The 23,107-nt window shown below is 42.3% G+C and overlaps 1 protein-coding gene across 1 annotated transcript in view; it reads right to left on the reverse strand.

Annotated features, from left to right (window-relative positions):
- The window catches only part of AKAP13 (A-kinase anchoring protein 13), a 205,322-nt gene that overhangs the window by 40,313 nt on the left and 141,902 nt on the right, over positions 1-23,107 (reverse strand). Inside the window, exons 11-14 of the mRNA XM_066558526.1 lie at positions 18,130-18,211; positions 13,877-14,013; positions 7,098-7,444; positions 601-663 (exon numbers count right to left, since the gene is read on the reverse strand). Of these exons, the coding sequence (XP_066414623.1) occupies positions 601-663; positions 7,098-7,444; positions 13,877-14,013; positions 18,130-18,211 (629 nt within the window). The remainder of the gene's footprint in view (positions 1-600; positions 664-7,097; positions 7,445-13,876; positions 14,014-18,129; positions 18,212-23,107) is intronic.

A 23,107-nucleotide genomic window follows, 5' to 3' on the forward strand; every position in this document is an offset into this window, starting at 1 on the left:
TAAAATCTGGGGGACTGGCTTCCAAACAATATTGGGTAAAGAAGTGACCTGCAAACACCAATTTCAGTGCTGGGACTTTCTACAGAAGATGCAAACTTTAAGAGCCTGGGAAATTTTCATCTGTGGTGATCAGATTGTTTTTCTCAGGGAAGGTTTTACATGATTAGTCTCCTTGAAGAAAAGCCTAGGTCTTTCAATTTACAGAGAGCAAGTCTGTGTGAACTTAAATCCTTTATGAGACTGATCTGGTAGAGAGAAGTGCTGAATCATATCTAATCTTGCTTTGATTCCTTGCTGCTGTCACCATTATCATTTTGATCACCGCTGCGGAAAAAACCCCGGCTCGAAGTCATCACGGAACAGAGCAGCTCAACCCAACAGTGCAGCTCCTTTACTACCAGAGGCCAGTGGAAAGCAGCCACCACCTCCACCTGCAGCCCAGCTCTGAGGCTCCACTCCCAAGAGTGATTGCTGAAAAAGCAGACCAAGCAAACAAACACGTGCACGCTTCAGCCAGAGCAGCAGTGCAGGATGCACGAGAAGCTGACGACAGGGTGTTTGCAGAGCTCCTGTGCTGCTGCACATTTATTCATACCATACCTTCTACAAGTAAAGTCAGGACCCATGGCAATGTACTGTACGCCTGAGGGACACCAGCTCAAACTAGGAACAGCAAAAGAGGCAAAGAAAGGAAAAGGGCAGTGATTATCGGATTGTTATGGAACATGGGGAATGCTAAAAGACTCTCACTCTCACATACCTTCAAAAAAAAAACCAACAAACTCAGAAATAATGCAGTAGCACATGTCTGGTTGCACAAACACACCACAGTGCCCCAAATGCCCGAGGTTACCCCTGAACAGCTCACACTTCCCCCAAACCAACCCCATCAGTGAGTATACAATGTACTGGGAAAAGTACTCCTTGTGGGGAGAGAGGTTTTTGGGAAAAACAAGGCTAAAACATACCAAAGCCAATTTGTAAGTAATCACACACAGCCATTGTGTTAGTAATTATTAGTATTTTCCTGGGAACTCTCATTCTCAAATCAGAAAAAGAATCCCTTACAGATTTCATAGTCTAAGACCCCTCCATAGAAATATTAATAACCTCAGGCTAGGCTTGGAAAAATAAGGAGAAAGACACATTCTTAAATGCTGCACAGTCTTTCACAGTCAGTGAAAGAGACTGGAAGAAAAAAATAGGCTAATCTTACTATTAACTTGGAATTAAATCAAGAGTGCTACTAACTAAAAAACCTTTCAGCTCCCATTCCCCAAAAGAGTCCCAAAGTTGCATCATGAAAGATATAAGAAATGCAAATACAGAATGCAAATATTTTGGTTGTTATTTTAGACTGCTTTTGTTATTTTTTCTCTGTTAGCTCATGGCCCAATTGCAGGTTTTGCAGAAACAGAGAAATCCATCTTATCAGCTATGACATTTATATGATCCCTAATTCTTGAAAAAGCTGTTCGGGAAGCATACAGTGTCTGAAGGGAATTTTGCATAAGCACAAGTCCTGCTCCCAGGTCCTGGTCTGAGATCCATGCAAGGAGGGGACATGGCCAGAACATGCTTTGCTTCATGACAGGAGCCTATGAAAAGGGCAGAACAAATTTAAGCCTTCCTGGACAGGGAACTGTAAATGCCAGAAGCCTCTGAGGGCACAGACAAAGATTTAAACAGACTGAATGCATCATGTCATGCCATCTCATATTGTGTCCACACACACTGCAACACTGGAAACATTCTGGAAGGGTGTTCAATGGCAGAGTTCAGATAATTGCTGCCTGTTTTATAAAGGATATTAAGTGGGTGAGGACACACCCAAAAGGTGTGCCTCACCTGGAGCTCTCAGCACAGTACTATAAACATTCTTCATGAAAACATTCCTTCCCATAACATCCAATATTTCCAAGTACTTCATCATCCTCACCCACTTCAACCACAATGGCAGATGTTTAAGTATTGGTGGGGGATGGCAGGGACTAAAATACTTGTGTGAAATCATGGAGGAACCAAGTCCAGGCCACAGGAAATCCACCCATATCACACACAACCTGCACTCTCAGGCCTGGGTTCAGCCTCCCAGTGGGTGACTCAGACCTGCTCAGGGGCAGCAGAGAGAGCATCCCAAGGAAGGTGTCCCACATGATTCCCCAGGCCATCTGCTTGTGGCCACAAGAGCACTGAGCTTGGCAGACCCTTTGAGATAGCCTTATGCCACTTTGCTCTTCAAAGCCACTCATTCTTGTGTGGTCCCTTTTCAATCAAAGGAAAGAAGATTCTCCTCATGAATCATGTAATGTTTACACTATAAAAGATGCTTCTATTCCTGGAGATGATCCCAAATGCTAAAACTGCAGGGGGAGGAAGAAGAGGAGCCGTACATATGTAGGAGGAAGCTTGGAAGTGTTGCAAGGAAGGAAGGAAGGAAGGAAGGAAGGAAGGAAGGAAGGAAGGAAGGAAGGGGATCTGTTGGCAAAGGCTGTGGAAAGCACTCTTGCAGAACCACAGTCCTGTGGGGGAGCCACCCACAGCCTGTTGGCAACACCCTAAAATCCTAAGAAGATCAATGCATAGCATGCAAAACTCCTTTACAGAAGACAGCTTGGGGAGGAGGAGGAGCTTTTATCTACATCAGCCTTGTGGGAAAGCATGAACAGCTGGAATCAGTTTCAGGCTCCTGCTCCACAAGTGGAGTTAGAGACCAGCAATGGTTTAGAGACCAGAAAAAGTGAGAAAGTGTTTATGAAAGGATTATCATATCACATTTCAGATATGACCAGGTATTCTAGATGTTTTCTTTATTCTACATGTAAGCTCAGTGTTTCAGATATTTTGACTCTAAATAATAACACAGCTCCTAGAGAGGAACCTTAAGAAAATACTGATAAAACTATGATCATTTGCATGAGCTGAGAAGACAAGCACTGCACTGCTTCCTGCAGTGATGCAAATGAAGTGGCTTCTTAGAAGTAAAAAAGCATGTTCTTCCTTGTGCCTTTTTAAAATAAAATCTTTTTTAAGAATGTTCTTTTGAACCGTACAGCGCTGCTGGGGTTCATTGATGCTGATGCACGGCGAGGCACAGTGATTTTTTTGGTCATAACATCATGGTAACATTCTTTTCACATGTGAGAATGTGGTAGTTTGTTTGCACACACAAGACCCCAGCCATATTTCAGGTGCAGTGAAATCCCAAGCTAGGCTGGCACAGGAGGGGAGGTAGCAGGCTATGGGAGGTTAGATAAGCTTGAACCACTGAAGGACAGAAGTTCAACTTCTCTTTTTTCTTTAGCCTAAAATGTCTATGTGCGGACATTTCACACCTGCTGTGTCAAAAATTAAGTATCCTCTTTTATAAACTAATAGTCAATGCAAAGGTTATGTGAGTGGAACTGTGTATCTGTGGGATGGATGAGAATCTGAAAGTTTGTTATAGAGAGGAAAAACACATGGAAGCAAAGAGAAAAACACACCTTATTTTCTATTTTTTAGGAAGATGGTTATAAAAACCATCAAAAGAGCAAAATTAAGGCAATTTAATTCAACCAGCTGCAGATCTGCAGAGTGTTCTCCAACTCTGAGATCGTGTCTGACCCATCCCTTCCCCCAGCTGCCCCTCCTGCAAGTCCTGCCAGGAGTGTCTGATGTGCTTTAAATCCAAATCACACACATGCTCCCAGGTAAACCACTGTCTTAACCAACTACAAATCTTATACATGGCAAAGGCCAACAAAATCATATCTGAGATTTCTCTTCATTATTAACATAACATCCTGGAGAACACAGCTCAAGCATGGGCTCTGTGGGGCCCATGGGTCAGACTGGAGAGAGAAAGCAGCCAGGTGCGATGCACAGCTCCAATGCCAACACTTACAGAGGTACTACAGGTTTACTAACATGAGAAGATGGAGTTAGTAGACATTCAAACACAAAACAGTTAGTCACATTAGTTGGCTTTGTACCTTCTCCTATGAATGGGAGGCTTCTTTATACCATCCCCCAGAATTCGCATTGAACTGAAAATGAATCATGGAGAATGGTCAGCAGCTTGAATGAAAAAAAAATTAACAAATGGCAGCTAAAGGATTGATATCCCCAACACACAGACAGAGGGAATGGACATACAGGGAAAACACAAAATGGAATATGAAAGGAAGTAATGAGTCTCTGTGTTTCTCCTCTCTTCTACAAATAAATCTGGGCTTTGGTTGGTTTTATTTTGTACAGAAAGAAGGCTGCACAGGTATTGACCATGTTGCGACTTTGCTGCTGCCAAAGCCAGGTCAGTTTAAAGTTTAGATAGGGCCAAACACTTTGACAGAAGCTGTTAGCAATAGTGATTAACAGCAGCTCCAGTTCTGCAGTGCTTAATCCATCAGTGAAACATGAGGGTGTTTCTTTGCCCAGCCTGGACATTTAACACACACACTGCAGCTTTGTTGAAAGACAGGCATTTCAAATCTGCTATGAATGTCAGGAATTAACTGAAGGATGAACATCCTTTTGTGCAGCCTTGTTGGTTTTCTTTGTATTTTTAATAGTAAAATGCAGACACAAGGATTATCTGTGAAGTGCATTTGAGGAGAGATGGGAAACGTAGGGGAACTGAGCATCTTTTCACATTTTCATTTTTTTTCTAATCTTTTCTGTGAACAAACTTTTATGCTCATCCCTTTGACAAACACATAACAGTGGGAAAGATCAAATTCTACAAAAAGTTGATTTTTTTTTTTTTCTGTGGGCTTTTTGGGTCCTCTATCTAAGCTTGATTTAGCTATCTTTGTCATCAAGGTCTGGACTATTTCTGCTGTGGACAGGGACTGCAAGTCATTGCTGGGGCAGGAAGCACCTCTCAGAGCTCAGCTGATGGAGCACTCTGTCACCCCATTCCTCCTCCTGGCTGCACAGCCCAGTTCTGATCCCTGGGCTGGTTCTGGTGGCAATTACACTTCATTTGGTTATTTTTCTCCTCATTTAGTGAGGGCAAGCTGCTCACCTACAGAGCAGAGAAGTGCCATGGGTGCCCAGAGGAGGGGAGGGAGCACAAAGGGTGGTGGGAGCAGCACAGATCTTGCCCATCAGCAGGACAAACCTCAGCCAAGGCTTGTGCTCAGTGTTACTCCACTTCAAAGGTTTGCATAAGTCAAGTTGCAATAAGGACTTTTCCCCTTCTACTGGAAAACTATCTACTTCATGTGAAATAAATGAATAAGCAAACACTCCAAATTTAACTGATTTGAGTGAAAGTCACTTGTTAGCACTTCCCTTCCTCAGTATTTGTTGTTTCTCACTAAGCAACGAGAGTCTCAACATCACAACAGCCACATATGAAAAGAACAAAGAAAAGAACAAAACAACACAGCAAATAATCCAAATTCCTTTCTGAAAGAAGCATAAAAACAAACATGAATCTAATCAGCACTACAGACCCACCCAGCTTTTCTTTTTTAATTACCCTACATGACAGCTATCCTTATGTAGCTGCAGCAGAATGTGAGAACATATGAGAAGAATTACTGTTCCTTTAACTCAGATTTTCTTACACTTACAATGAATGTATTTTCCCATATCAGAAACAGCCTCCAAAGTGGGATGCAGGAGAATTTAACCCCTTCTGTTCAGTGTTAGCAGTGACTGCCAGCTTTGCAGTTTATTACCCCCAGAAATCCTTATGCATCAGGCCATACACTTAAAAATAAATCTCCCCAAATGAGTTTAGGAGCTTATAGACTCATTCTGTCATAAACATGCAGGTATGCTGACTCTTTTGTTGCTTTTAAAAATTGATGGGGATTTCTTAACTTATTTAAATACTACCTGGGGACCAGGAATGAAGCCCAAAAAAGGTGACAGTGTTAAACAACAACAACAAAAATCTTTCACTGTATGTTACTCAGAAAATCCTGAATGGTTTTCAACATTGACTTTAAAACCTAAAGGTGATATTAATTAATTATTATCCTTTAGTGATACCCACAGCTGCTGTGTGTAAAGGATGCATACATTCCTGATGGGAGGCTGCTGCCTCTCCTTGGATTATTCAAAGGGGTCAGAATTTTCAGGAACCTGTTGTGAGTGGTGAGTTTTAATTAAATGCCATCCAGCCCCACACTCAATGGCTCTGTTTCTGTTAACAGCAGAACGTTTGCCATGAGGACACAACAGGCAGCCAGAGAGTGGCACTACCCTGCACACCTGGGCCTGCAGCCTCTGGGAGCTGTAGGGAGGATATGGCACCCTGACCCTGCTAAAGCAATTCCTGCTCTGAGGGCATTAAAGCACATTAAAAACACTGGCCAAACCTCCACTGGGCTCAGAATACACAGGGTTTGCCCCCATAACCCTGCAGCCCAAATGCTGAACAGTGCATGGCATGGCAGGGAGCCTCACATCAATTACTACTTTTTGGTGTGCATCTTCCTTTATTTCATCTCCTTCCCCACTGAAACAGGGGACTCAGCAACTTTTCTTCCCACAGTCACTTGGTACCAGCATGGACACACTCACATGGCTCTGCCCCTTGTACCTTCTGAAAGAATAGATGGGAAAACTTCTCTTTTGAACCTTCCTGAACAACACCAGGAACAACAGTGATGAGTTAGGTAGAACTTACTGTGCATGAGGGACTGAGGGGGAACCAATTCTGTGAAACAGAGAGGACCCATCTCACCATTAGGAAGAGCTTCCACAGAGTTTTTTTTAAACCCTGGTGCCTGTGCTATCCCTTAATACAATCAGAGCAATGATGGTCATGTTTATTCTGTGGTCAGTGAGATTTAACACTCCAATAATTCCTTTGTACAGAAAGGGGTGGTGACAGTTCTAATGGAAGACCTGTCCCGAGGTAATTCCATTTACTCTGGAAAGCTCAAGCATACTGTAGGTATTAAGTACTTTAATCCTGAAAGTTAATTTAAGAAAAACCAAACAAACATACATTAGGAGATTGTCTTAACCTCTTCAAACCGAAAAAGAAATAATCAAAAGTGATGCGATAAACTCTTCAGTTTTATCACGCCAGCTTTAAAGCTCAGATAAATATGCATGAGTGGGTGCAGAGTAAATCAAAGCAGCTCTTCACTCACCTCCTCTGATTGATTTCTGCCTCGTTGGTGGCATTCTTGCCCGGCCCCCAGCTGTGCCGGCGGAAAGGGGACAGCGGCCGCATGGAGCTGCGCAGGACGGACGAAGGCGTGGGCACATCTGTGATGCTGTCCAGCTCCTCTTCCTTCTCTCCTCCCTCTGAGGACACCATGTTGGTGCAGCTGCCATCCAGGCTGTGCCTGTCCTTGGGCTGGGGGAAGCTCCCCACGGGTGGGAAGGGGAGGGACGTGTCGCTGCCCAGGGATGAGTTCCTCTCCAGGGACATGGTGTCGTCTGCAGAGGAGCTGGAGCTGGTGACATCGCAGGCAGACTGCTCCTCTTCAGGCTGCTGGTGTAAGAAAAATCAAAAGTAAGTTAAACTAGAATCATGGACTGCTTTGGGCTGGAAGATCTATAAAGATGACCTCTAAAGATCAGCTAATCCAACAGCCCTGCTGTGGGCAGGTTCACCAGATCAGGTTGTTCAAAGGCCCATCTAGCCTGGCCCTGAACACTTCCAATGAAGTAAATACATTTAACATTTTAAATGAATGCAAATATTTTGTATTTCACACGAGCTGAGAGATTTCTCAGCTGGTGGCAAATTAGCCATCATAGAACTGAGACTTTTTGCTCTGGTTTCAAAAGAGCCTGAAATGCTCTGCAGGGTGATCTCTTCCACCCCACAAGTCCCTGGCTGCCGTTACCCAGCTCAGATCCTCTGCCTGCCTTCCTCTCCCCAGTTCTATATTTCATCCCACAGAGCAAATCCTGTTCCTCTCCCCATTTCTGGCTAAACCTGTAATCAATCAAGGTGCCATAAAACTGCCAAAGGTTTACTGAGAGCAAGTAATGGGGAAGGGGGTTATCACAACTCCTGATGACACACTCCAGCCTCTCCTGTGGGACTGGGATGGGCTTGTAGAGCTCAAGGGCAACACACTGTTCCACTGCACCATGCAACACAAAAAGGAGAATTACTCAGCAGCAGAAAACAGACAGAAAAAAATATAAGCTTAATTCCCCATCCCCAACTACTTTCCATTAAGCAGCAAGTTAATACCAGGGTTTGCAGCATTTTTCAAATCCAACTGTCATTGAAAAATACTGTTCTACAGGAACAGCCGCCCTGTATTAGAGATTTTGAGTCATGCTGTAATTTTTGGGTTTAGTTTGCTCCAAAAGCAGTATGTAGAAGCCAAACTGGCTCTCTCTGGCCAAAGGCCACATGCTGACCATACAGCTCCAGAAGATATTTCGTTCCCTGTGGCCACTATAAAAAACACAAGCACCTCTCTGACATCACCTCCAGTCTGAAATGGTGTTTGCCCTGAGGGACTGACATGGGAAGTTTCAATTTATCCTGCTGCAGAGCCCTGTATCATTTAAAATAATAACAGGCAGAGTGCTCTGTCAGGCCATACCCCACAGAGCAGTCAGCAAAGCCCTGGTGGTTAATTGTCCTCCCACAGTGGGCTCAGGGGGCTGGGCAGGAGCTGAGTGCCCCAGGGGCTGCAGGCTGTCAGCAGGCATTTGGCAGAAGAAAACTGGATGCAAAATCCTGATCTTGGAAGGGAAAGATGGGCATCAGACCACATGGAGGGAAGGATGAGCAGGAGTGGTGTTAAACAGTCCAGAGACTTTTGTTTTTCTGTGCTTTATTATTTATTGGAGGGGTGCACACTAAAAGCTATAAGTTTTTTATTTGACTGAACAAAAAGAAACTGAGATATTCAAAATATCTTCTAATAGAATATTTCACTATTCAGAGAGAAGCCCTGTTTAAAGCTTAGCTATTTTTTACTCTTAGTTCAGTTTAAGAGGTACACAATAATGTTCCTGAGATGGTTTAACTAAATGCTGTCACACTGCTTCCCCCCTCACATCCATCAAAGGGAAACAGAGAAAAAAAAAAGACAGCACCCACAGCACAACACCAAAATACAAGAACCTTTTAAACACAAAGCATTAAAAACCACACTATAAATATATCCCTCCAAAAACATTCACTTCATGTTAAGGTGTGTCAAATACTAATAGTGAATTTCAGAAAACTGTGTTCTGTAAACTAGTGAACTATTGGATTTGATACATTTGAATAGGAAGCTGAGGTTTAAAGAAAAGAGAGCTGAAATGGAAGCCCTGAGAAGTTTCTGATGATGTTCAGCAGTATTCAAGATAATCTGTTATTTGTGTGAGTCATGATGAGAGCTTACTGAATTGCTTAAATACAGACAAATCAAGCAGTCATTATGTGGATAACACTCCTACAGTGGAGGAAACAGTCTGCCACTTTTCTAAGACAGAAAAATACTGTCAGACATTAGATCAGACTGGATGGGGCTTTGGAGCAACCTGGCCTAGTGGAAGGTGTCCCTGCCCATGGCAGGGGGTTGGAACAAGGTGAGTTTTAAGGTCCCTTCCAACCCAAACCATTCTGTGATTCTGGGACTGGGGCAACAGAGCAGGAGAGGAGAGGACTGACTTCACCCCATCAGCTGTGAGAAGCATGGGAGAGTTTGGAAACTTTGAATCTGGATGCGAATCTAAAAACAACAGTGCAGAACACCAAATTAACTAGAGAGGAATTAGAGTAAAAAGAGGAATTTTTATTTCCCAGATGAGAATACTGCTGCACAACAAAACCCACTTCCCTAACAAGGAAGATTTAGGGCTTTTATCATAAAATGCAGCTCAAGGAGATGTCTGAAAAAGGGGAAATACATTTGATCCATTTTAACTTTTACCTTGAGCATTCCACTGACAACAGAACACAATGAACAATTCCCTTGAACTCGTGGCCCATGATTATTCTTCTAAAAATATTCTGCCGTCATTTCAATGATATTTTTTTTAAACAAAGGAAAACAGTTAATATGAAAGACGACTCTGTCTGAAAAATGCCAAGTGTGGCTGACACATCTAAAACATCTATATTGTAGTCACCACTGCAAAAAAATTGGCTATCTGGCCAGTAAATATGCATTGTTCTTTAATCCTATTTGAGTAAGAAAATACCATGTTTGCAGAACAGAATGTGTTCTTTTCTTAGAGAAAAAAAGAAACATTACAGAAATACTAATTTTCTTCAAGTTAGGTGTGCTGGATTGCACCTCAATGAATTTAGGACTTAACTGTGGCCAAAAAGAGCCTTTACAGACGTTTGCTAATAGGCATTTTCTTTGCCCTCAGTATTTGCTGAGAAGTTTCTGAGAAAAAATAAGATAAGGTGTAAAAGTGAGTATTCTGAGAAAGGACACATGTACTTCTCCATGCATAACAGAAATCACTGAGATGGTGGGGGTAAAAGATAACTTTTTCAACTAAATCCCTCCACTGTAGGAGGTCTTGATAAGGGGAATTCAAATATTCTTTCAATCATTTCCAGGATCACAACATGCAAAGTGCTGAGACACAAACTTTCCCTGTCCCCTGACCTGCAAAGACATTAAAGGTGTTAGGGTATTTTAAAAAATAAGATGAAAAAAATTAAACCTTGTAATCCTGAAGTTTATTTGGAATACCATTCCACTAAAGGAGTCAACACCTTTAGTTGGCTTGATATAGAATTGAGCAGAGTAATTTTTTAATTTGGATTTGCTTATGGTTCTAGTTACCCTAAATATAACATCAACAGTGGCCTTCTACAAATTATTTATCACAACTTGTATGATTTGGAGTGGACATGAAAGCCTTTCCCTTAAAAGTTTAATTCCTTTGGGTTTGTTTTTTTTTTTTCACAGCTGTTGGGGATTTTTTTGTTTGCTTTAAGAGATACAGCAACTCTGCAAAAATAAACGCAAAACATTTATGTATTTTCTTTGAGAAAACCAAAACAAAGGCAGAAATTAAATAATATTCAAGACTCTGAGTTGCAACCCCTTCCTTTGACAACGATCTGTGGGTTCCTGACTCCCTTCAACTGAATCATTTCCCAAGAGGCACATTAAAAAGCTTCCCAGTAAAGCTGGATTTTGGTGGCTGGTTGAAAGTTAAGATGAGCAAAGCACATGGGCTCCACCCCAGGATGCTGCCAGATGATTGTGAGAAATGACCTTATGCAGCATTAATCATTCCAGAAGGAGGATGCTGCAAAGCCTGCCCAGATGGCTGTCTGGGACAGAGAGGGAAAAGCAGGATGATGAGGACATGGGAATGAAGTGCTGACGCAAAAAAAAAAAAATAAATAAACATTTTGCCGAAGCCATAGACTTGGAAGCAACCTCTGAATCTCAGTGATAGCCTGTATATTCTGAAAAAAGGGAAGGTTTTAGTGTTAAAGCTCCATGAACCTCACAGCTCATGTTCCACAGCTCAGCACATGTCCTAGAGAGAAAAAGAAATGCAACAAGCACAGGAGAAGGGAAGGAGATGGGAGAGGAGCACACACCAAACACCAGGGACAGGGTAAGGCACCTGCAGATTTGTGACCCCACAAACCCCAATTCTTCATGGTTTTGGGACAGAAGAAGGGCTTTCAGTCAATGCATTTCAAGTGGAAACAGCCCAAAGACATTGCACAGACAGCAACTTGCTCTCCCTACATTTATTTTAATGCATTAAGCAGTTAGCAAAGAAGGAGTTATTTCTACAATAAAAAGAAAAATCAAAAAACCCCACAAAAAACCACTCTAGTAGACAAAAGTTCAACTCTTGCTCCACAGAAAGGGGAAACAAGAACAGAACTAGTAATAACAATAATCACCATGACACTGAAAGGTTTGAGATCCTCTTTTTGTTCATAAATATATTCGGTCTCTTCCCAATTTGATACAGAAACTATTTCACAGGTTTTGAAATAATCAACTACAGCCACGACAAGCATCTTACACTATTTTTTGGACAAAAGATTATAGCCACCATTTATTTTGGTAGTCATTTAAAATACCTATAATTTGCATTCCTACCCCTGGATTCAGTGCTGTAAAACCAAAAGAGATTTAATTAAGGAACAAGCTCACAATTCTAAATTAGTTTTTCTGGTCCTTTAGAAATAACTTCGACTGTAGAAAAAATACTCAGATAAATCCTGAGAAAGGAGACAAGGAAACAGATTGGTCAGGAAAACAAAGACAAAGCAACTGAGGTTGAGATTAGCTTTAAATAACTTCCTAAATTCAACTCAGGAACCTTTTGAAGCCATTTGAAGACAAAGTCTGCAACCCACTGTAAAATGAGAACAGTGCAAAGGCTACCAAATTAAGGAATTCCCTTTCTACAAAGAAAAGAATTCCTGCCTCTGCCCTCTCTCCACTGGCAGAGACCTGCTTTCCCCACCACCTCCTCCCTTCCCTATGGCACCCCTGCTACACTGCACTACCTACTCTGGTTACATTTAAGTCTTTCTTTCTCCTGTTTGAAGAAGGAAACTTTCCACATAAGAAAGGGGAAAAGCTAGAATTCTGTATAATACAAAATTTGCTGTGTTCCCACTGCGCTCTTCTCCCACACTTTCCCATACAAGCATTAAATCAGGCTCAAATGGCAGCTGCCTGTCACAGCCTGTGACACTCTACACAAGGGAACTGAAGACAGCCTGCTCTGCCAAACAGCCTTGTCCTCTGACAGCCTAGGGCCCCAGATCCTTCTGACAGCAGGATGGGAAAGGGCGAGGCTGGTGAGCTCTGTGCCCTACCACGTGCATGAAGGATGACTTTACTGTTCATTTATAGCTCATGAGATCACTGAGCCTGGGCTGTGGTGTTTCCCATCCTGCTGGAAAATATTCACCAGCAACTGATTTGATTTCAGCAAACAGAACTCTGTTTCAATCAATACATTTCTCTGAAAGCCAGTGTGAAAGCTACTCTGAGAGTTATGTTTTTCAGAGCAGGAGCTGTGCCTGCCCAAACCTGTGAGCTGCAGCTGAACCAAAGAGTGGGATTTCATGGAGACCACAATCATGGCTGCTCTAAAGAAGGGTCACATCCCTTTTGATTCTACATCACTTTAGTCCTTCTGGTTGCTTTTTCATCATCTGCTTATGCCAAGAAGAGTACAAATTACCAGCAAGACAATTCTTCAAGAGAAAAAACCTAACGACCCCCTGAACAAATTCAGGCTGCTCTGACGTAGATGCAAAAGAGTGATGCCAAAGGGAGGCACAACCTCTGCTCAGCTCTGCCTCTCAGGTCTCTCCCACTCCTCAGCAACACAAAGGGTACAGGGATGACTAAGGTTAGCAATGACTTCTGTTGTTGATTTTAAGCAAACTTGAAAACACTTTCATTCTACTTGCACGTAAACAGGCATTAGAGGCATGTCGCCTAGGCAACAAAACTATTCCCTGGAATTGGCCTGAAGTATTTAGAATGAGTGTTTCCTTCCTTTGACACTGAATTTACAGAAAAACACTGGTTCCTCTGAGAATTACAGCATATAAATCTGAAGGTATCAGCACAGAGGTCACGGTTTACTGGAGAAAAGCTCTTTGTTACATGAGTTAAAGATGGATTTCATATCGTCTGTGCAATCCCTAATGACCTTGCATGAAAATCCACCTTTTCAACTCTTTCTCTGGTGCCTGATTTACTTTTGGACAGACAAAATTACTTCCATTTTTTTAACCACTGGGGGCTGCACAGCTTTTGGAATTCTGCTGCAAGTAAATACATCCCTCATGCTGCTGCATCCAAGGAGGAGACCGGATCCTTCCCATCTATTTGGTTCCAGGATAATCACTTCCAGCTTTCCAACTCACCAGAGAAACCAAGATGATCTGTGTGTGCTGCATGGGTTTATCAGGGGCTTTTTTAACCATATCCCAACCAGGCTTTCTTACCTTCCCAAAGACAAGGTCTTCCATCCCATCACCAGGCAAGGGGAAAAGGTCAGACTCGCTCCCAGACTCTCTTTTAAGAGCACCCTGTGACGAGGCACAGACACTGCTCAGCCCATCCTCCAAGAAGTTCTCACATTCTGCAGGAGCAAAGTACAAAGAGTCACAACCTGAGGCTTTCTGCAGCATCCACACATTTATTTTGGTGGTCATTAAAAATATCTATAACTTGCATTTCTAGTCCTGGATTCAGTACTGGTAAAACCATCAGACTCCCATTCCCTCAGTGAATTCCAGGATTTAAAACACACAGCTTTACAAATAAAGGTTCATACATTTGTTCACCTCTCAAAACTGCTTGTGAATTCTCAAATGATTTATTCCAGAGTTTAAAACTCCTTTTTAAATGCATCATTGAAGTACATGGTGCAAACTGAAATTCTGCATGAAACAGCTGAAAACACTTGTAGCTTGAGGTGCTGATAAATATACTACATATGAGGTATCCCATAACAGTGCATGTGGGATGTTTCCTACTGATTTCAACAAATGCAAAATTAGATTCATATTCAATAAATATAAAAATATAACTTGTCAATATTTGCTTGCTTTCTCAAAGAATCAATTCCCTCTAAATGCCAAGGTGCTTTTAGTGCCTATTTGGACAATTATTTAATTTCTTCTTCTACACTCCTTACTGAAAAAGCACTAGTGTGAATTCCATTACAAGCTTTACTTTTTCAAGATTCAAAAATAAAGTGTTTTTTTTTAAAACCTCTCAGCTTTTGTAACTCCTGACATTGAAATATAAGCATGTTGCATCTCTTTTTTTCTCAAGTGCTTCCAGCTGTCTGCACTGGGTTAATCAGGAGTACAGAACTAGACTGCAGCCCCTGCAAAAGCCCTCTTTCCAAAACCTTTAACAGACAAGTATTTGCCTAAGAAATGCCTGTACATATTTTATTTGTTCACCCTTCAGGCAAAAGTATAAATTATAATTTTGGCAAAAATTGAACACTCAAGTTTCCCAGTTCAAAAAATATTTTCTATTTATTAGTTAATTTGGTGGTTTTTTTTTTTTTAAAGAAAGGTGTTATTTTGCACTTCCTCTAACTAAACAGATCCAAAACGTGCTCAGCTGTCTGGAGAGGAACCAGGGCAATAAAATATTAGTTCAGTCTTAAATTATACCTCACTAACTCCATCCTTGGTGACATCAAGCTTAAACATCACTGAAAGGATGACAGGTTTGATAGCTTAAGGTCACCTCTTTGCCTTCCCCATCCTTAATCTGTGCCTGACAACAGCTATGGAACACCTTGGCCACATCCCAACTGATGGCAGTGACTCCACTTCTGGAGAAAACAGAATTACTTTGATAGTGGTGGGGCTGACTCCATTTAGGGCAGGGGGAGTTGAAGCCAATCAGAAACCCCATTACCCCGTAGAGGAATTTCCACACTGTGGAGAGTTGGAAAAGCACTTATTGGATGCTGCAGCTGCTCCTGTTCCCCTTTCAGTAAACCTGGAAAATCTGAACTGCTTTTCCATCACCGAGGGGGAGAAGGGAGGGGAGAGAAGAGGGGGAGAATGAAGGGAAAGAAGAGACGGAGCGGCTGTGGGGACATGGGCCAGGTGCTGTTCATCCAGCTGGCAGCCAGCACAGCATGTCCACAGCCCAGACTGAAAAACAAAGGGGCTCCAGCCACGTTCCACTGGAAAATCAGTGGGGACAGCTCAGATGTGGATGGATACCTCAGCCTGAGGATAAAGCATGAGAGGCAGCAAAGCTCCCCATGAGGAGGAGATGAAGCAGAGAGGAAGAAGGATGAGGAGCACAGTGATAGGGACCCCTCCACATACCTCAGCTCATTTGTGCAGAAAAATTCATTCCCAAGCCCTCTCTTCCCTACACTCTCATTTACTTTTGGTTGGAGGTGTGCATATTTTCTCCATTTTCTCCCTCCCCTTTTCTCAGTTTGCTGGGTTTGTTTTTAATTGCACAGACGCTGCACAAAGCCAGGCTCTGTGTCTCACACCCCTGGCAACACTTCTGTGCATAATATAAAGGCAAAGAAAAATACAGAGAAAAAAGCTCTAGGAAGAACATTTCCAAGCAATATCTTCTGTACATTTTCCAAACTCTTGTGTCTCCCAAGCCAGGGGTGAGCCCTTCAGTTCCATGCTGATAACTATGTATCTGCTACACTCCTCTGCACACCTAATTTCAAAAACACAGACAGAAAATGAGAAGCTCCAATTTCTAGAGTTACCTTCTAAGATCCGAAGTCTCTGTCCTTTAAAGTCATTTCAGTATATTAAAAGGTCTAATTCCTTATCAAGTACTGTTTTTTTAAGTTAGCCACTTTGGCAGCTCGTGGTTTTATTGCTGTTAAGTATTGCCAGATTTTTCTTGCCCTCTCTACACTGCCCAGCACCACAGAGCAGCAGGAGGATGCCTGTGCAGTAACAATATTATTTCTAGAAAGGCCAGAACCTGCATAACCTGAGATCCTTCTGCTGCTTCAGTCCATCTGGAGAGCACATTTACTTAAAAAAACTATCTCTTTATGTGTGTGTTACAGACATGTATTACTGTAATTATTAATATAAATTTGTAGATACAGCTACCTAATTACATAGTTAGTGTTATGTTTCTATAGTGTAATATTGCATTAGATAATTAATAGATGTGCAACTGATAGTGATCCATAGGAATATGTGATTATATAGTTAGCAACTCAAATGAGTCCATGTAGTTTAGCAGACAAATGGTTTGCAGTAACTGTTGCCTGAAGCATAAAAAGACAGTACCAAGAGGCAAAGGATTCATAGATACAATTGGTAAAGAAGAGACATAGCATTACCACAGGTTCTCTTGTAAAAACACTCCTGAAACAGCTATTGCTGTTAATGATTTTTCTAAAAAGGTCGCCATTTCTGTGGTTTTGTTTTTAATAAAAAAGTACTTATTTAACTTTGAGTGAGCTAGAACTTCTATTTAGGATAAATCCCTCAGGTCACTAACCCACACTATCCCTTCTTAGCCTACAGTCTGAAAGACTGAGTTTAAATTTCACACTGACACTCGGTCATTTTCTTTCAAGTCTCAGATAAATTGAAGGAGATTTGAGTGAGACCACTGTTCATAAGGACAGCAGGGCAAGAAGCCTCCTCTCCATGAGCAGCCTAAGCAAAGTCCCTATTCAGGGCCCTGATAAATTACTCTATTTGTTTCAAACACGCATAATCCAGTGAAAGGAAATGCTTTTTTTCTTATCTTGGACACCAACCCTTCTTTGAAGCTTGCCCAGACTAGATTTTCTGTCCCAGTGGAAGAGCCAGAAAGCACCAGCCAGCACGCAGGGCTGGGATGGGAGCTTGGCACAGCTGGTGGGCAGGGTGTGGGAACCATGGCTCTGAACAGCCTTCCTGCTTCCTCAGCTTGGAATCATGGCAACTTTCAGAGCAGGGGGAAAAAAAAGTAAAAAATCTCAAGCCACTCATTTGGGTTTAACTATGGTTTTAGGAGTTCAAATTTCTGGCTTTTTTCTTTTATGAAATTATTCTTTTAGCTAGAAATCATGTCTGTGTGCTGCTTGCAACATCTTTAAGTTTATTTAGAAAAAGAAAAGGAGGGGGAAAAATCAAAATACTGAAGCACTTGAAATGCAGAGTTATTTGAGATGGTGACACACTACACTGCTCCCTGCTAGTCAAGTGCTGCAGCCATGTGCTAACAATGACTCACAGCATAGTCATTACACAGTTTCTTTAATTTATGTGTTTTCCCCATCCAGGCCAGGATGTCAAAAACAGGGGGAAAAAGAGGGATAGAAAAGGTGAGGAGGACAGGGAGAAAAGGAGGGATAGAAAAGGTGAGGAGGACAGGGAGAAAGGGAGGGACAGAAAAGGTGAGGAAGACAGGGAGAAAAGCAGGATAGAAAAGGTGAGGACAGGGAGAAAAGGAGGGATAGAAAAGGTGAGGAGGAGGACAGGGAGAAAAGGAGGGATAGAAAAGATGAGGAGGACAGGGAGAAAAAGAGGGATAGAAAAGGTGAGGAGGACAGGGAGAAAAGGAGGATAGAAAAGGTGAGGACAGGGAGAAAAGGAGGATAGAAAAGGTGAGGAGGACAGGGAGAAAAGGAGGATAGAAAAGGTGAGGAGGACAGGGAGAAAGGGAGGATAGAAAAGGTGAGGACAGGGAGAAAAGGAGGATAGAAAAGGTGAGGAGGAGGGCTGCTGGTGTGGCTCACCTGGAGACTCCCGCGTGCGCTTGCGCTCCAGCAGGGAGGGGTCAGGACATGGCTCCAGTGGACACCAGCTCCCACGGTTTATCTGCAAAACACATCACAGCACATCAGAGAAGGGCCACTCTCACCAGCACCCCTGTTAGTCTCTTCTCCAATATCCCTCTGCATCAACCAGCAGATACAGACTTATGGCTTAATTTTTTCCCAATAATAAAAATGTCAAAAGTAACATACGATTTTATTTCTGCATCGCTAAACAAACCATTAGAATATGCCAAAACCCTTTATTTCTCCATGGAAAGTTTGATTTGAAGGTGGCTCCTGCTCAAGGAAGGAGATCAGAGGGAGGATGAGTCAGTGTTTAAGCTACTAGTAGAGAACTGGATAATCTTGGCTTCAAGTCCCACCTCCACTTGTAGTGGGACTGCAGGGATATATTCTTCTGCTTTATGCCTCAGTTCACTACCTACAGAACAGAAATTCCTTACCACCCATACTGCTGTACAGATAATTAGCTCAGAGGTAGCAAAGTGCTCTGGTGATGTGGAATAGAGGGCTTGGGAAGTGCCCAAGTCATGGTGAGAACCAGAAGCACTTTGGGCCTGCATTAACTGAAATGACGACGATAGAAACGCCCATTTTAACACTAAGACACATCACATGGTTTATTTCAACATCAGCCCTTATCACCTCACCCCGTCCTTCACCCTTTCCATGACTCCCAGTCTTTCAGCAAGGATGACTGATCTGTTCTCAGCCTCCTCCTCCCTCTGCCTGTGCTTTCATCTTCCTCACTTGGGTTGTGCTGTCCAACATTTTGACTCAGAAGTCTGCTGGACTATCCACAATCCTTGGCTCATCCAACATTCACTTCCAATCACTTTTGTCTGCAGCTGGCAGATTCTGGAAGCCCTTTTACTGTCTCTGCCATTTCTTTGGGCCAAATGCCTTTCCTTACTGTCAAATGCATGCAAATCTCACCTGTCCCACACCACAAAACCCAGAAGTTACTTCCCCTCCTGACCTGTCTCAGCACACAGGATCTCACATGTTAAGTTGCAGCTAAAGAGAAAGCTACTGAAATGGATAACTCAGCCTGATTTTATATGTCTAGTATTTCTCCTACCCTCTCTCTGGCTTTCCTTTTATCTCCTGAAATAATTTCCTTTCCTACCTTTCAAATAGCAAAGTTTTACTATTTACTTTTAGCCTCTGACCTATGTTCAAATCTCCTCCATGATCCTGCTCTATTTTTGCATCCCCTTGATGTATTCCCATCCCCTCAACGTTCTCCTTCCTCCTATGCTATGAAATGCACTGGTTTTGCCTTCTTCTTATTTATTTTCTAAATAAAACAAATTAAAACCAAGCCTCTCCTACCCTTGACTTGACGTGCTGCTTTGACTAATGACCCACGTCCTTGTTTCCTCTCTCACTGAGATCATGGAATGTGTTACTGCAGTCCTTGGCTGGCTCCTCCCTGCTCTGGCTGCGTCCCCTGCCTGTCACCCGAGGGGCTCCTGCCAGCACCTCCTGCTCTCCACACCACACAGGCAACCCTGCACTCCCCCACACCTGGCAGCTCCTTGCTACAGCACACTCTTCTTCCTCAGGCTTTGTCCTCCTCCATACTTGTGCGATGACAAGATGGGGTTGGGAGGGCCTTTGACAGGTCAGCTAGTCCCTGCCTGCTGCGCCAAGTTAGGCTCCATTACCGTCTCAGAGGTCCTAATCCAACTCTGTGCCCTTAAAATCCTCCAGTGGAGGGGATGCCATGACCTTCCCTGGTCAGCAGCTCTTGCTGACAGAAACAGGGAAGGAACAGAGAAGTTCTGAGAGGGGGAAAATGAGCAGGAGTTTCCTAGGAGAGGTGAAGGAGATGTTGAGCTCTACCAGAGTCAGGTCTCGGGGTGACCTCAGCGCATGTCCCACCCACCTGGATGTCCCTCCCACCTCCATGGAATTTTGCAGGCTATTTTTCCTAGGGATGATGTAGCACTTTGTAGGTCTTACTCCCTGACTGCATTATACAGATAATTCACTCAAGACCCCATCATACCCCTTTATGTACACACATCTAAGATCCCAGTCTTCCCTGCACTTCTGCTCCACACACACCTGTGTATCCATTTTCTCCCTTTTACATACAATACATCCATATTAAATGAGAGGCAGCAAGGAAAAGAGAAGCAATCTTAAATCTGAAAAAGGATTTGTAAGCAAAACTTCAGAACAATGTGTTTTTTGCTTTCCAAAGTAACACAAGGATGTTGCATTTTAACTGTTGCATGGACAGTGGGTCATGTTCTGATTCTTTCAACAGAGGACACTCCCTGTTCTCAGAAAGGCTGTGTGGCATCTAACCTTAGCATCTAAACTTAACCACAGAATTCATTTTTTTTTAGTCTTAAAAGAGCTGTAAAGTCAATAAATACCACTTGATGACTGTAAAGTCAATAAATACCATGCTGTTATTCTTTTCTCTCCAGACAAAGCAGAATAAATTTGCACCACACTTTCCTATATTTTATTATATCTAGAGGTTGAGGCTGAACACACATAGAAGGAAAAATGCAAATGTTCTCAAGTCCCCACAAATGAAGGAATGACCTGTTTCAGATACAAAATCAAATTCCGTCTCCTTCTAACTGACTTGCACCTCCTTCCTTCCCCCTTAAGAAGAGTCTGACCCTTCTTAATTTTAAACAAATCACCATCAAAATCAAAGGAACTGCTCCTGATTTATACTGGTATCCACTACTGGAAATGAATAATTAAACATCCCATTCAATAATTAGCAGTAAGAAAGCAAAATAGGAAGAGGTTCAAGTTGTCTGTTCAATAAGCCATATTAGGCTGAATTAACATTATATATTTTTCCTTTAATAGAACCAATTGAGTCATTCACTGAAAATGCATTATAGACATTGGCATTTTTTCAAAAAAGATTTGAGCATTTTTCCAATTTCCCAGCCAGCTCTCTCCTCAGCCCTGTGGCTTTGCCAAGTATTGAAAATGTCTGCTTTTCTCTATTAAAAAAAGTAATGAGAGAGTAACACTGAGGTTTAAGGTGCTTCTTCAGATATACTTATGTACAAAATAAAACATTAGAAATTAAATATTTATCTCAGTAGCCCTAATTCAGGAAAAATAATAATCACCATCAAAACAAAAACAAAGGAAACCACTACTATATACAATATTCCCTAGGCCAAAATGAGCCCAGACAGGCTTTGAGGGAGGTTTACTGCATGATCTCAGGGAACTGGGTGGTCCATAGATACTCAAAACACAAACCCCACTATCCACAGCCCAACACTGAGTACTGGGATCCCTCCTCAACACCTGAATTCTGCTTGTATTTACTCAGGACTAGTGACTACAGGTACAGACAGTGAGAGGAAATTGTCTTTATAAAAGCACCTGAGCATCAGGAGCTGGGGAATGTACCAGTATGGAGAAATTTGAAATGAGGCCGTCTTGGGATTTTGCAGACACGTGTGCATTGCATGTGAGAAAATTCCTCTCTTTTTCCCCCAGTTTCTTGTTTTGCTGAGAGAAGCCCAATGAGAGGACCACAAGCTGGTGGCCACAGAAGATGATAAAAGCCCCACACTTTCTTGCTTGCCCACACTGATTATAGCTCATTGATTCCAGGCATCCCAAGTCTTTGCAGCAGGAGCAGAGGGTGCAGCGCTGTTCCAGTGGCAGAGAGAATATGAAACAGCCTCTGGGAACAGAGTTTCAATACACAGCCCTTGAAGAAATGCCAGGAGAAAACCAGCTATTTTTCCATACAGAAGCCTGAATGTGTTTATCTGCAGCTCAGACACAGAATGAATCATGGAAGCACATCCCCAGGCACCAAAAACTGAATCCTGCAGGATTTTCTGTTTGCCTGTGAAACTCCAGCAGGCTAGATGTTCAAAGATGCCTTTAGGACACCAGCTGGAGCCAGATGGTTCCATTGCTCTTTCTGGGCACACACAGGTATTTCCTGACTCTTCCTGCAGACCCTGAACTTGAAACTTGATGTGATTTAATGCATAAGAAAAGGACAGCACTGGACACTATGAGACACCCCAAGTTGAGGCATCCTCTGTCCTACAGGAACTGTGAGTGAACACCAGACTCCACTCCCAGGCTCTTCCTTCCTCTCCCCTTGGTCTTGGACAAGGAATTATCTAATCCATAAAACCAGGCTCAGGACCTCCTTCTCAAAGACATTCCAACAATATCCAGGGCAGAGCCATGTGCTGGACGCTCACTAGGAACAGGGCAGGGACTACCTGGCTCCTATCTCCAGCATGGAAAAGTCCTTTTTCTCTCCCTCTGGTTTTATTTTAACTCTTCTTGCCTTCCATTTCACAATAAAGAGAACACACTGACCTTCCAGGAAATCTTTTGCTATTGCAAAAGTTTGCACTTGTCAACCTCACTGGTCGTGACATAAATCAACATCTCCAGAGCACAAGGAACCAGATGACTTTAACTTTCATTTCCTAGCAGATCCCTGGAGATTCATCTTCCCTCCATATTATTTTAACTTTGTCCTAAATGTACAAGTTTCCATTTTTCTCCTTTTATTTTCCCCAGCTTCCAGACTATGATCTACCTTGCAGCTAAAACCAGATACTACTGCACATAGGAAAATATTTAGGAGAGTAATTGTAGCTTGCTTAGTGTATCATTAAGTAATTGTGCACCACACTGAGTAATACCCATTTTAATATCCATTGTAGAATAAAAGTAGTAGAAAAAAAGCAATACTTCAAATTCAATTATAATTAATTTGTTTCATAAGCAGAAATTATACAATGATTTTTTTTAAAACTTCTATGCATATTTTGATTATTTTCTAGGAATTTCCTGTTCCTGAAAATTTCGTATAGGATTAAAGAAATTTGTACACATAACTGGAGTTCAATGTTTATGCTGAGCAGCTTTTAACTTTACAGTTCCATTTACAATGAAATTATCC

This window comes from Molothrus aeneus, chromosome 13 (assembly GCF_037042795.1).
Source record: "Molothrus aeneus isolate 106 chromosome 13, BPBGC_Maene_1.0, whole genome shotgun sequence".
NCBI classification, from domain to species: domain Eukaryota; kingdom Metazoa; phylum Chordata; class Aves; order Passeriformes; family Icteridae; genus Molothrus; species Molothrus aeneus.